This window comes from Triticum aestivum, chromosome 2D (genome assembly GCF_018294505.1).
Source record: "Triticum aestivum cultivar Chinese Spring chromosome 2D, IWGSC CS RefSeq v2.1, whole genome shotgun sequence".
In the NCBI taxonomy this organism is placed as follows: Eukaryota; Viridiplantae; Streptophyta; class Magnoliopsida; order Poales; family Poaceae; genus Triticum; species Triticum aestivum.
In genome coordinates this window covers 215057746-215071926 of record NC_057799.1, presented here as the reverse complement: position 1 = coordinate 215071926, position 14181 = coordinate 215057746, and the positions used below count along the sequence as shown (strand labels likewise).

The following is a 14181-nucleotide window of genomic DNA, read 5'->3' as shown; positions in this document are numbered from 1 at the left end:
ATTGAGTAAGACTCAAGACCTGACCACAGCAGAAGAGAGAGAAAGGACGAAGGTCGTCCCCTATGCTTTAGACGTAGGCTCTACAGTATGCTATGCTGTGTACCGCACATGAAGTGTGCCTTGCCATGAGTTAGTCAAGGGGTACAATAGTGATCCGGGAATGGATCACATGATAGCGGTCGAACTTATCCTTAGTATCTAGTGGACTAAGGAATTTTCTCGATTATGGAGGTGAAAAGGAGTTCGTCGTAAAGGGTTACGTCGATGCAAACTTTGACACTAATCGGGACGACTCTGAGTAGTAAACCGGATTCGTATAGTAGAGCAGTTATTTGAAATAGCTCCAAGTAGCGCGTGGTAGCTGCATCTACAAGATGACATAGATATTCGTAAAGCACACACGGATCTGAAAGGTTCAGACCCGTTGACTAATAACCTCTCTCACAAGCGAGATATGAACAAACCCCATGGGTGTTGGATTCATTACATTCACATGGTGATGTGAACTAGATTATTGACTCTAGTAAACTCTTGGGTATTAATCACCTGGCGATGTGAACTAGATTATTGACTCTAGTGCAAGTGGGAGACTGTTAGAAATATGCCCTAGAGGCAATAATAAATTGGTTATTATTACATTTCCTTGTTCATGATAATCGTTTATTATCCATGCTAAAATTGTATTGATAGGAAACTCAGATACATGTGTGGATACATAGACAACACCATGTCCCTAGTAAGCCTCTAGTTGACTAGCTCGTTGATCAATAGATGGTTACGGTTTCCTGACCATGGACATTGGATGTCGTTGATAACGGGATACATCATTAGGAGAATGATGTGATGGACAAGACCCAATCCTAAGCCTAGCACAAGATCGTGTAGTTCGTTTGCTAAGAGCTTTTCTAATGTCAAGTATCATTTCCTTAGACCATGAGATTGTGCAACTCCCGGATACCATAGGAATGCTTTGGTGTACCAAACGTCACAACGTAACTGGGTGGCTATAAAGGTGCACTACAGGTATCTTCGAAAGTGTCTGTTGGGTTGGCACGAATCGAGACTGGGATTTGTCACTCCGTGTAAACGGAGAGGTATCTCTGGGCCCACTCGGTAGGACATCATCATAATGTGCACAATGTGACCAAGGAGTTGATCACGGGATGATGTGTTACGGAACGAGTAAAGAGACTTGCCGGTAACGAGATTGAACAAGGTATCGGGATACCGATGATCGAATCTCGGGCAAGTACTATACCGGTAGACAAAGGGAATTGTATACGGGATTGATTGAATCCTTGACATCGTGGTTCATCCGATGAGATCATCGTGGAACATGTGGGAGCCAACATGGGTATCCAGATCCCGCTGTTGGTTATTGACCGGAGAACGTCTCGGTCATGTCTGCATGGTTTCCGAACCCGTAGGGTCTACACACTTAAGGTTCGATGACGCTAGGGTTATAGGGAATAGATATACGTGGTTACCGAATGTTGTTCGGAGTCCCGGATGAGATCCCGGACATCACGAGGAGTTCCGGAATGGTCCGGAGGTAAAGATTTATATATGGGAAGTCCTGTTTTGGTCACCGGAAAAGTTTCGGGTGCTATCGGTAACGTACCGGGACCACCGGGAGGGTCCCGGGGGTCCACCAGGTGGGGCCACCGGCCCCAGAGGGCTGCGTGGGCCAAGTGTGGGAGGGGACCAGCCCCAGGTGAGCGGGTGCGCCCCCCCACCAGGGCCCAAGGCGAAGAGAGAAGGGAAAAGGGGAAACCCTAGGCTCAGATGGGCCTAAGGCCCACCTAGTGGTGCGCCCCCCTCTCTCCCCCCTTGGCTGCCCCTCCAAGTCCCATCTAGGGCTGGCCGCCACCCCTAGAGGTGGAAACCTAGGTGGGGGCGCAGCCCCTCCCTTTCCCCTATATATAGTGGGGGTTTGGTGCTGCCATAGACACGAGAACATCTCCCTCATGGCACAGCCCTACCCCTCTCCCTCCTCGTCTCTTGCGGTGCTTGGCGAAGCCCTGATGGAGTGCCACGCTCCTCCACCACCACCACACCGTTGTGCTGCTACTGGACGGAGTCTTCCCCAACCTCTCCCTCTCTCCTTGCTGGATCAAGGTGTGGGAGACGTCACCGGGCTGCACGTGTGTTGAACGCGGAGGCGCCGTGGTTCGGCGCTTAGATCGGAATCAACCGCGATCTGAATTGCTACGAGTACGACTCCTTCATCCGCGTTCTTGCAACGCTTCCGCATCGCGATCTTCAAGGGTATGAAGATGCACACCCCTCTCTCTCGTTGCTAGTTAATCCATAGATTGATCTTGGTGATGCGTAGAAAATTTTGAATTTCTGCTACGTTCCCCAACACCGCGGCCGGCAACTCACCGGCAAAGGAGCACGGGAGCTGGAGCCAGGTGCCAGCCGGCTGCTCCGACCACACGACGAACTCTGGGAGCACCTCCGCCAAATGGAAGCGCGGCCGAGGAGGCCGGGCAACCACAGCGTGCCTCCCCTCGACGCAAGGGCTGCTCCGCCTAGAGCGGCCCCCGCCGTGGGAGGAGGCACCGCTGCGGCCGCCAAGGATGATGCCGGTCTCCGAAGGAGTACGCCCGCCCCCCCCCCCCGAGACCACAGCAGGGGTCGCAACGTGCTTACGGGGGCGGCCACGCCCCCTCTTGGGCGGTGGCGATCCGGGCCCCTCCTGGCGAGCCTTCCCTTTCTCCGTGGCCGAGAACCTCTTCGTCGGCGCCATGGGCCTGCGGCAAGACGGTGAGCCGAGGGGGAAGAAAAAGGAGCAATCGGTGAGAAGGCGGAGATGAGCGAGGGGGCTCTGCCCCTCCCCTCATTTATAGCCAGGAGGAGGCCAACCGCTGGCCTCCCCGATCGCGCGTAATGATGGTTTTCTTCTGCATGCAGCAGGGTCTCGTTAAGTCGAACGGTTGCCGAGGCAGCGTGGGGAAGCGGAGGCGCCCACGTCCCGTCAACCGCCACGCGTTGACCAAGGCCGCAGGCAGTTGGGGCTCGCGGCGCTCCGCACTTGCCCTTTGGCTTCGCCTCGAAGCCAAGTTCGAGCGCGCCTTGGGCCTGGGGGCTACTGTCGGCGTTCTGGGACCGGGGGTGCCCAGACTTGCCTGCCTGGGGACCATGGCGTGGCTCCGTCAACGGCCCGGTACGGCCCCGCTTCAGCAGCAACAGCTCAAGACCCTCGTGAGGGGCCAAGCCTCGCGAGGGGGACGCCACCAAGACCTCCCCGGGGGCAGCCTCGGTAGGCTGGCTCCCGAGGAGTGGAGATATCAATGCAGGGTGCACCTCGCGAGGCTCGCATGACGTGAGCCATGACGACCTAGGGCCAGGCGGACGCCAGCGGGCGCAGTGTACCAGTTTCCTCTTTGGTGCTACGGAGGCAAGCGCAGGCGTGGGGTCCCGAGAGATCAGACAAAGGTTTCCATATCGGTGCAACAAGACCAATACCGCCAGGACGGCAGGACGGAGGTCATCGCGGAGCCCACGACAACGTCACCACCAGAGCCTTTGGCAAGCGAAGACCACCTTTTGTCAGGATAGCTTGTACTAGTTGTCTCCCTTCAAACTTGGCCGTTGTGAGATCCCTTCCCGTCTAACATTTGGGGAGAGGACCAATGCCACTATAAATAGGACCTAGCCACCACCGTAGCAAAGGACGGATCATTCAGATCATCCTCACAGCCACCAGCTCATCGAGCTCAAGAACACCCCGAGGCTGTTCATCCATTGTACTAATTCATCCTCAGCCCCCTCGAGGCAATTCACCACACACTGGAGTAGGGTATTACACTGCAAGGTGGCCCGAACCAGTATAAACCCCTGTGTCTCTTGTTCTTTGGATTCGTCGAGTTAGGCCGTGGGATCGTTGAGCGAGCGAGCGAGCTGGGGAGAGAGTGTTCTTCGTGCGCACCCCAGAGTTCGAACCTCTTAAGGGTTTACGGAACCTGTAATCCGACAGCGACTGATATGGCGAGATGAAGGAGACGTTCGGGACGCGCGTCCTTTCTAGCGAACGACCAGAAAAACGTGACCTGGCAATTGTAAGTGCTTTAAGATGCGTACTTGCAATCAACGGCTCAGGACGTGTTTGGGACGAGGAGCAAAAATATGGCACGTTCGGGGGTTATAGAATCGAAAAAAAGAAGCAAACATGCCCTTATGCGCTGCTTCGGCCATTGCCTTTCCTCCCACCTGTCACGCAAACCCTTTGAGGCCTTGGTAGTGGACTACGCCGCGACCTGGTCCACGGAGAGATAACGCCATGGTGGCTCGCAGGTTCTTAGTCCGGCAGGTCCCCGCCGACGAGGAGCACACGGTCGAGTACGACACGGAGGACGGACTCGACGTCCTCCGGTTTCAGATCTTCTCGCTCACCTCCGTCCCGCCCGACCTCCAGAAGGTTCGATCCCCGCCCCGACGACACACACTCCGCGATCATCCGGGTGCTTTCGCTCTGCTGTTCGCTGATCCGGTGTGGTGCCCGGCAGATCGTAGTGGAAGCGGATGGCTCCGTGGTCGACGACGGCACCGACCTCGAGTCAATCCCCGAGGGCCTGTGCCTCATGTCCATTGACGAGGGGGAGGACGCGGACGCGGCTTCGGCGTTGGCGACGGCGCAGGAGAAGTCCGATGAGGAACTGGCGAGGTTGATTGAGGTGCAGTTTCCCAGACCACTCACACCCCGCGATCATCCGGGTGTTTTGGCTCCGCTGTACTCTGATCCGGTGTAGTGCCCGTGCAGATCGAGGTGGAGGCGGATGGCTCCGTGGTCGACGACGGCACCGACCTCGAGTCCATTTCTGAGGTCCTCCGCCTCGTCCCCATCGGCGAGGGGGATGACGTGGATGCAGCGGCGGCTGCAGCTGCGAGGGCGCAGGAGAAGTCCGACGAGGAGCTCGCGAGGATGATTCAGGTGCGGTTTCGTTATGACATCCCTGGCTGTATCGGATGGTCTAGTGCGGTATCGAATTGGTCCAGGAGTTGGTCCTGCTTAGTGTGCAAATTGATCTGGTAATCTAGTTCACGCGATGGCTCTGGAGTTTGGAGTTTGGGTTGGACTAGGGTGAAACATGGGCACTGCATTTTACTGCATTGCAGTTTGGATGGTATCGGCAGGTCTTGTACTGTTTACATTTGTTAAAGATCATTTCTGTTTGATTGGGCAGTGAAAAGGGCAAGAGCTATGCTCGATTTTCATACCTGCATCTGTTCAAACTTGCATAAATGTAGTTTGAGGGCAGCAAACAATTGCATCCCTTGTTTAAATACTGAAGTACTTCACCTAGGGGAAAAGAGAGAGAAGGAAATCCAAATATCGATCCCCTTTTGAACATAGGAATAGGATGTCATGAGTCATGACATGCTAAATCATACAGGAATTGGAAACACTGGAATTGGTAATAGAAGTTTGATTGCTCCACAGGATAAACAAATTAATCTTCTACACAGACTGAGTGATGCCATAGTTAGACAGAAAGGAAATTTTCCAAGAGGGCTACCCTCTTCGCCTACGAAGCACCGATACGGCGACACGGATACGGCGATATGGGTACGGGGATACGGGATACGGCAATTTCCAGAAACAGCAATACGGCGATGTGGCAAGTATAGATAAATAATTAATAAAATGGCATGTTATAAAGACAAAGAATAATAAATGCATGAGATGAGATCAAAATACTGCCCCATAAGTTGCATCCATGCCTCTTTTCATCAAGTCCTCGTCTCGATGACTGAATGATCAACAATTTATTGAATCCTCATGGTACTTGCAAAATACATCATATGCTAGTATTAGAATTTGAAATATACATAACACTTAAGCATGAAAAGCTGAAAACAGTAAAGACGTTGGCTCGTAGCTTGCTTACCCAATGATACATGCTTGATGCTTCCCAGCCTCTCAACTGAAGATTGGCCTGCAGATGTCATTGTTAGTATTTCACTCCCTAGCACTAGCCGCAACATCAGCAGGTCAGCAGCAAATCATAGTTGATACAGCAGAGGCCAGCACCCAGTGCCCAGCTGCAGCTAGCAAGCATGCACACAAGTACATAACAAGTACGCAGACAGACACCAAGCACGAACGCACGCACACACGCCGCAGCAAGCACACACACAGCCAGCACGCATGCACTCGGCAGGAAGCACACACAGAATCAGCACGCAGCAAGCCAGCAAGAGCGGGAGGACCAGACACCACTGGGAGAGAGCAGAGATTGGGAAGGGGGGGGGGGGACACCTTGCTGGTGAGTGGTGACGGCCAACAGGCGGCGGCAGACACTCCAAGAGGCGGCGAGACGAGTCCACGGAGCGGCGAGGCGAGTCCAGATGACCGCAATGGAATCCAGGCAGTCCAGGCAGTGGCGGTGGTGGTAGCAACGCGGCGGCGCACTCGTGTGGTCGCACCTGAATCCTTGATCCAATCTGCTGCACAACAAACTGCGAGAGAGAGTGCTGGCTGTTTAGGGTTACGACTTTGCGAGTGGTGGAGTGGGCTTTTACTGGGCTTCCCGTGTCGCTGCCGTGTCGGCGGCATATCGGCAATTTTTTTCTTTTGTTTTAAATCGAAAATCACAATACCCCAGGGATGCACGTATCGCTGCGGTATCATGCTTATCGCCGCATCGGTGACGTACAGGACGGGGATACACAGGTTTTGCACGTATCGGTGCTTCGTAGCTCTTTGCGATGATTTTATAGATTTGGGGTGTAGGAAAGCAGTCCGTAGGAATTTGGAAAGTTCTTTCATTCCTTTGAACCAAAGGGCACCTATAGGAAAATATAACTATGCTTACTGATTTTTTCTTAGGCGGAAGAAGAGGCACTTCTACTGCAACAGTACAGCATACAAAGTGACGGAGGAGAGGTTTTCAGAGAAAGAGTTGAGCCATACATGCGCCAGGTTCTGAAGGTATGTAATTGGAATACTTTTCATTTGCAAAGCATTCCTTAATATTGTGGTTGTTTCTGGTTCTTGTTTGCTGACACTCATTTTGGATGTAGTACGAGGATCCGTTGCGTCAGGAAGCAGCTCTGAAGACGGTTCCTGTAGATGAACTTAAGGAGAAGGCGCTGATTTCACTGGCCAAGGTTTCTGTTTCTGCCTTGGCTTTCTGTTAGTTACTTTTTTTTTGTCTTGATGTTCTCTATATTTCTATAGAACTATGTTTCCTTGGACTTGATGATAAAGTATATTTTCTGGTACAAGTTTGGCTCCATAGAAAGTTGTCGTATTTTACTACTATAAATTTTAACACCATGACTGCGTCTGGATATTTTTGTTGTCGTAATGGTGTGGATTGCTATATCAAGTTCTATGTTTGAAGGGATGTCTTGTCAGAAATTCTCATACAAGATTCTTTAGTAGGAAGGGATCTTCAGTCCTTCGAAAAATGAAGAGGATCATGCCTTTCTGTTGCAATTGCTCTTCTGGTTTAAGCAATCATTCAGGTTACTGAAACATTCTCATGACTCTTTTTTCGGTTATTTCTTTTTGCAGATGATTAGTGTCTTGTGTCTGATATGGTTTCATGAGAGTAATTACCGCTGGGAGGATCGCCGGGTGTTAGCTAACTGATAAGCGGGTTTAGATTAGGGATTATGAGTATGAATTAGATGTGAGATAGATCGTAACTCTTCCCGCTTGATTAATTCATCTCGAGATGTCATCCTTATATATAGAGGCCCAACAACTCAAACCTAGGTAGCAAACTAATATCTTCTCTCTAATTAGTTTATTAATTGGTACGATTCCTAACTTAAAAGAACAGGGATATATCCATATATCCCTTAACTGGAGCCCAAGATAGCATGTGGGTGGCCAACCCACGTGACAGCTATCATATATATTCTATGGCATTACTTATGCCATTTTGAATTATATAGAAGAACCTTGAATTTAGTTTCTGGAAAGTAATGCTATTTGTAACATCGAACAGTGTTGTCAAAGAAGTCAAGCAAAGCAAAAGGCCTCAGTGATTAGTTTGTCCATAACAAATGTCCAGTGGTACTTGCATGGCTTCACTTGAGCCCGTGGAACATAGAGATTAAACGCTATCTTTTTGAACTTCATCGATCCTTATTATGGTATTATCAGTGGTATTTTTGTTTGGATTTCTATACTTCCACGTCACTCAGTACACACTATACAGCGTTACATGTGTGGTTCAACAGCTTAAGATAGAACTCATATACGCTTCATCTTTGAACATTGATGCTTATCTTTGCAAATGGGTTAACGTTGATGCTTATCTTGCATATTGGTTAACAGTGATCCTTGTCCTTGCAGATGGGTTAATGCACCAGCTTGTGACATCTGTGACCGTGAAACATCTGTGGTTGGAATGGGAAACCCACTTCCCTCAGAAATTGAATTCGGTGCCTCCCGTGTTGAGATCTATAGGTAGCATTCAGTAGAATTTTATTTAGTTGGACTTACTTCTGCTATCTTAATTCAAATTTATTTTTAGAACGGTCATGTTTCCTTCAACAACTTGCAAAATTGATGTCCAAGTAAATGACAATTCCACATCTTGAAGCCTGGTTATTTATGTACTAGCAATTTGGCTAGGTTCATCTTTTTGGGTTTGATGTGATACCACTTATTTTGGAGGAACAAAAGTTATGAAAAATTCTGAAGTTCTCTAATAAATAGCATTCATGTGCTATGCATTTACCTTGCTGCACATTTTCTGATAAACTTTTTACCCACACGTCGAGAAATGAAAAGGAAAAATTCTGCTTTGAACGTAATTGGAAGCTGTTCATTTAAATTTGCTCCTGTCTGCAGCAGGATCTAATGTGTGGACCAAATTTGGATCTGAAATTTCGTATCACGGGTAGATGCATCTTGTGCCCTGCTAGATCTCACCTAAAGGCTTACCCAAGTTACCCCTTGGTTACATATGCTATCTTATTTTGGTGTGCTCTCATAGCCTTCATGTTCATTGTCTGCCAAGTATAATTCCAGGAAATTATGTACCCTGCAACTGTTCCTGCAGCATAAGACAAATTCTTTTTGCGCTTCTGTGTGTCATCTCTATCTGAATAACCATGGCTGTCAGGATCTGGATCAGGATCCTAGGCAGGATCATTTGAAGGTTGACATGATCAGTATTTTTATATTTTTATGAGCACGATAGGATGCTAGTTAGAGCTCTGGAATGGCCCCACAGCGCTGTAGTATTATAAGATCCTACATACCGGAACAACTGTACTTCTATCCTTTTAATACTTCATCTCCTCGCACCTGGTGCTGTACTGTCAATACTTTTAGAACTTTATTTGCCTATATATATATATATATATATATATATATATATATATATATATATATATATATATATATATATATACACTATTTTTAGGTGCAACCATTGTTCGAGCATCACCCGTTTCCCAAGATACAATGATCCGCATAAGGTATGAGTAAGCTGTCCTAGCCTCCTGTGATCCTGGTAGTGGGTGTGTATTTTTTAAACCAAGCTGGAAATTAACATTTCTCGCTTTTTTGTAAGCTTATACAAACTAGGAAAGGACGCTGTGGAGAATGGGCGAATTGCTTCACATTCTACTGTCGAGTTTATGGATATGAAGCTCGTTTGGTTAGTTTCATAATTCTCATAATCGTATTAGCTTCAGTAATGATTATGGTTTCCTTCACTGTAAGTGATTCCATATTTGTCAAATGGTTTGACGGCCTTCCTTATCTGGCATATTCATTCATATTCGGCGGTTTAGTTGAATACAGAATTATCAAATGTCCACATTATTCAGTTACTGAATTGTTAGTATGAAACAATTGGTTTGGATTTCCCACTCAATTAATCATTGAAGTAACATGTGCTAATATTATGATTATATGAGACACTGAAGTTCTGAACACTAGCTGGTCAAAAAAAGTACTGAATGCTAGACTAGATTCATAACTGATTATATCTCTTAAAAAGGTTCCAGTCTCTGCTTCTTGTGAGTATTCTTTTTCATCATTCAGTTGCTTTGTTTTCTCCAAAAACCACTTATTGGAGTGCTCGTCCAATTGCCATATTGCTGCCTTGACTGGTCTTTGCTCTTAGTGTAGTTCAATAAATATGCTTCTTTACAAAGGCAATTTAAGCTCTGCTACAATTCTGTTTTTAGCAAATGAATCCCTAAATTTTTAATTCTACTGTGGTCAACAACTGAATATGCCTATTCTTTACTTTACAGATTCTGGATTTCACTGATCATGTCTGGACAGAATGTTTTTCAAACCTCTATGGGAGGTTAGTATGACCTATCCACCACTGCTTCAAATGCGGCATTTTATTTCCATTTTATTAATGCCACAGTTCTGGAATGTTTAGATGGATTCACTTAGATCCATGCGAAGGAGTCTATGATAATCCCTTGCTGTATGAGAAAGGGTAAAATACAATCCTACCCAACTGATTTCTGCATATTATTTTGACATATAATTCATCTAATAGTTTGTCTAATTTTCACTTCATATTGATGTTGTGTTGCATCGATTTTCTAGGTGGAACAAGAAATTAGATTATGCAATTGGTATCTCAAAAGATGGAGTACATGATATAACAAAACGCTACACCAGAAAGTGGCATGAGGTAGAATTTTCTTGCTTGGTTAGGGGCTGCGTTGGGGGTAGGGGGCCTGTATTGGCGACCTTGTTTTTGAAGAAATTGTTCTCATTTTTACCTAATGTGCCATGCGGCTTTACATTTGCAGGTTCTCTCTAGGCGGACCATTACCTCCGAGGATACAGTTTCAGCTATTCTGATGAATATAACTAGAAAGTGTCGCAGTGGATTGTCAAGTGATGAACTCCTAGCCTTAGAAAACCGTGACAGGAAAGAGTCCGAGGAACTTAGTAAAGCTACCTATCTTGAAGTTAACAACAGCATATCTCTACCTGGAAGGCAAAGTGGTTCTGTGGAATGGAGAGCAGCAAGGTCAGAATTGGGCCAAGCAGACTCACTCAGTTGCTCGTCGTGTCCTATTCGGAGATGCGTGGATGCTCATGTTTCAAAAATATATGATGCTCTTTCAGCTATTCTTTCTCATTTTTGTGATAATAACATCCCTAATGAAAGAATCATTGAAGTTTTCGTCACATTGAGGAGCTTGATGCAAAATCTTAAAGATGCCAACTTCAAAAGCAGGAGAGTCACATTAGATCAAAAATTGCAGCAAATTTTTGAGATACTTCCCTCTGCTGAAAGATTGCTTTCTGCTATTTCTTTAAAAGCAGAGTTACACACTGTTGGAGATCCATCCGTGGCTACAGATGGAAATCTAATACATACGTCCTTAGCATTACCAGTAGCACTAGATGCAGTTGATGAGATACTAAGTAACTATAAGAGCAATATCTTTTACACAAAAGGTCATCAATTCCCAAGAGGCAATAGACTCTGTTCAGGTTCAGTCCTTGCAAGCAGTGAGCAGCTCCCAATTGGAATTGTATGTGTTGCAAATTAATCATTTTTATGTATCTATTTATCAGGGTTTGCCCTAAAATATTGAAATCATTTCAGGCAACAGCAGCCTTTGACGGCATTCGCTTGTCCAAATGGGAAGAACCTGATGGAGCCAAAGGTAATTTAGTGCTACCAATATAACTTGTTCACAATCTTATCATTCATTTTCTTTATAAAATACTACTCCACCCGTCCCACAATATAAGATAGTTTTTCAAGTTAACATATAAGACGTTTTTGCATTTCAGTTCAATTGAACTGCATTTAGTTACAGAGGTAGTAGCATATATTTTCTCGTTTGTACTCCTGTGATTTTTTTTTCAAAATAGGGTTTCCCCCCGCTTTAGATTATAAAGCAACGGCCAAAGAAAGCGAGCACCATTTTCATGTCATATGCAGCCAACCAGTTTTTGACAGTAGTGTCTGGTCAACTGTCGAGCTGATGTTCTGCAGAATTTTCATGTTGTGCTTAAGAACGCTATTGAATTGTTCCAACTACTTATGATTGATTGATTGGGGAATTTTATTGATTTGCTGTATGGCAAAATCAATTTGCAGGATGTTGGCTAATGTACAAGGTGCATGGTGGCCAAACTTGCGAGTTGGAGTCATATGATTTGATGTCAGCTAATGATGCTCCTGAGAGGGATCCAATGGACTGGTACATTTACTAAAAAAAAACTGTTCCTTGGCTGTCTGATGTGATTCTATTCTGTATAATGACTATCGAACTTATGCTGTATGTTATGCGCGTAAAATAACTCATGAGCGCCTGTCATGGGCCTATAGCCCTACAACTATAGGGGACACACCAGGCCAAGGCAGGGTATCTCAATTGAACATCTTTATCTCCTGGGGATTTATTAGGATTAGATTCCAGGTAAAGAATATTATTTCCTGAAGTTGGAGATAGCCTGCTAAGGGGATGAGACAGCCAGCACAGGGAGGGCACATATCTATTATCTATCAGTTAATCAGAGAATAATCCATTCTGTTTCCATACTCCTCCCATTCCTATACCCCTCTGGATATTCTGCGACGCAACATTTTCCTGCCATTTTTGTTGCTGTATCGCTGACAACATTGTTAATTTTAGTACGAAGTACTCCCTCTATCTTTTTATAAGATGTTTTTAGAGTCTATGACAGTGTTAAAAAACTTCTTACATTAAGTTACAGAGGGTTTTTATGCGAGCGGTGTTACTTGCTACTCAAGTTATTCATATTGTTAATAGAAGTTGCCTGTTAGAGAGTAGTATGTCACTAGCTTTGCCTGATTTTAACCTTCTTTGAAATGCGAGTAATTTTAACAAGCTCCCTCTTACCCCCTCTTTTCACATGGGAGGTAAGAAGGTAAGAATTAGGGGCTGTTTGGTTCTAGGCCTACGAATGCCACATTTTGCCACACAAATTTTGCCACACTTGCCTAAGGTTAGTTCTTCAAAATGAGAGCCACAAGTTGGCAAGCCTAAGGGAATCTTGCCACACTTTTTGAGTGTATGTCATGTGGGGCCCTAGTGTGGCAAAAAGTATATTTCCTAAGGTAAGGCTTGAACCAAACACCCTCCTAAGTTGGTCAAAGTTGCCTAACCTTAGGTGCGGCAACATGTGGCAACCATAGTCACAAACCAAACAGCCCCTTAATCAGACTACTACTTACTCAAATCAATGGTTCGGATCTATTATGCACTCTTACCTCTCATGTGAAAAGGGGAGGTAAGAGGGACCATGCTAAAATTTGTCTTGAAATGATGATATTCTGCAAGTTACTAACAATGTTGCATTGCAGGGTCCTTGAAGGGAGCACAGACCAAGGTTCTACCTGGAATACTATTGATGCTCGGAGTTCTGTAATCTTCGGCAGCCGTTTCTGTAGGAAATCATTTACTGTTGACAAGAGATACAAAGCAAATGTACTTCGGTACGTTTTATGGTTTATTATCGGCTGATATAGTCATGCTGCATTCTACGTGTATTATTCTTGCGACTAAAAATAAGCTACGCTTTGCTTGCCTTTGCCAGGTTTCGGTTTCTACGTGGGAGAGAATCTAGTGCCAATCCAAGGTTTCAAATAGGATCCATCGATTTCTACGGGGAAACACACATGGCCTGATCGCAGGTGTTAATTTGTGTGTACAAAACCCAACAAAACCTTGTTGAATCATGCACCTATCATGGCCAGTACTACATGCAACCAATAATTGTACTGATTATCTTGGATGATTGTAAATTCCGGTTCTACTCTGGAAGAGGTTCCTTTCCTTTCTCCCTGTGAGCACCTGTGCATCGCCATTACTCCCGCTAGCAACACTATGGGTTGGCACCTCGACTACCTCGTCATTTTCCCTCTTTGTCAAAAATGCGCTATGAGCATCTGTTGGCCTTCAATATCCTCGAGCCTCCAAAATGAAACGTCCCATTCAAGATCCTGACCCCATCGGCTCAAACACCCCCTGTTCCCTAATGCTAACACAAGCGTTTCATATGGATAACACTTCCTTGGCTATATGAATGGCAGCAAGGGGTTTCGCTAAAATTGCCGAACTGTCGAACCTACCACGAGGCATGACGTTCGTTCGTTCAATCACGGTGAGGAGGGAGGGATTCACGCTGAGGCACAATTTTAGCTTCGGTCGGCGAGGGGATGGGTGCTCGTCTCTCTCTGAACGACGCATGTA

The 14181-nt window shown here is 46.2% G+C and overlaps 1 protein-coding gene across 2 annotated transcripts; it reads left to right on the top strand.

Annotated features, from left to right (window-relative positions):
* Window positions 1–4118: 4118 nt before the first annotated feature.
* Window positions 4119–13769, top strand: LOC123052608 (peptide-N(4)-(N-acetyl-beta-glucosaminyl)asparagine amidase). Of its 2 annotated transcripts, XM_044475854.1 has the most exons (17): window positions 4119–4423; window positions 4512–4679; window positions 4766–4936; window positions 6836–6937; window positions 7030–7116; window positions 7394–7476; window positions 8315–8428; window positions 9393–9447; window positions 9543–9629; window positions 10234–10289; window positions 10371–10430; window positions 10544–10631; window positions 10753–11487; window positions 11562–11622; window positions 12063–12165; window positions 13293–13424; window positions 13526–13769. In XM_044475854.1, the coding sequence occupies exons 1-17, from the start codon at window positions 4286–4288 to the stop codon at window positions 13614–13616; spliced, it is 2331 nt and encodes a 776-aa protein (XP_044331789.1). In that variant the 5' UTR covers window positions 4119–4285; the 3' UTR covers window positions 13617–13769. The 2 variants fall into 2 exon arrangements, 1 of the variants encoding a protein (XP_044331789.1); XR_006424823.1 differs by having other exon boundaries at window positions 4186–4423; window positions 7391–7476; window positions 9393–9629.
* The last annotated feature ends 412 nt before the right edge of the window (window positions 13770–14181 follow it).

Bases quoted from the DNA above. Each gene is read 5' to 3' on its own strand.
- LOC123052608 (XM_044475854.1), top strand. From the start codon at position 4,286: ATGGTGGCTCGCAGGTTCTTAGTCCGGCAGGTCCCCGCCGACGAGGAG. The intron at 4,680-4,765 runs GTGCAGTTTCCC...GTGCCCGTGCAG, and splicing joins AACTGGCGAGGTTGATTGAG to ATCGAGGTGGAGGCGGATGG. The intron at 11,623-12,062 runs GTAATTTAGTGC...ATCAATTTGCAG, and splicing joins AGAACCTGATGGAGCCAAAG to GATGTTGGCTAATGTACAAG.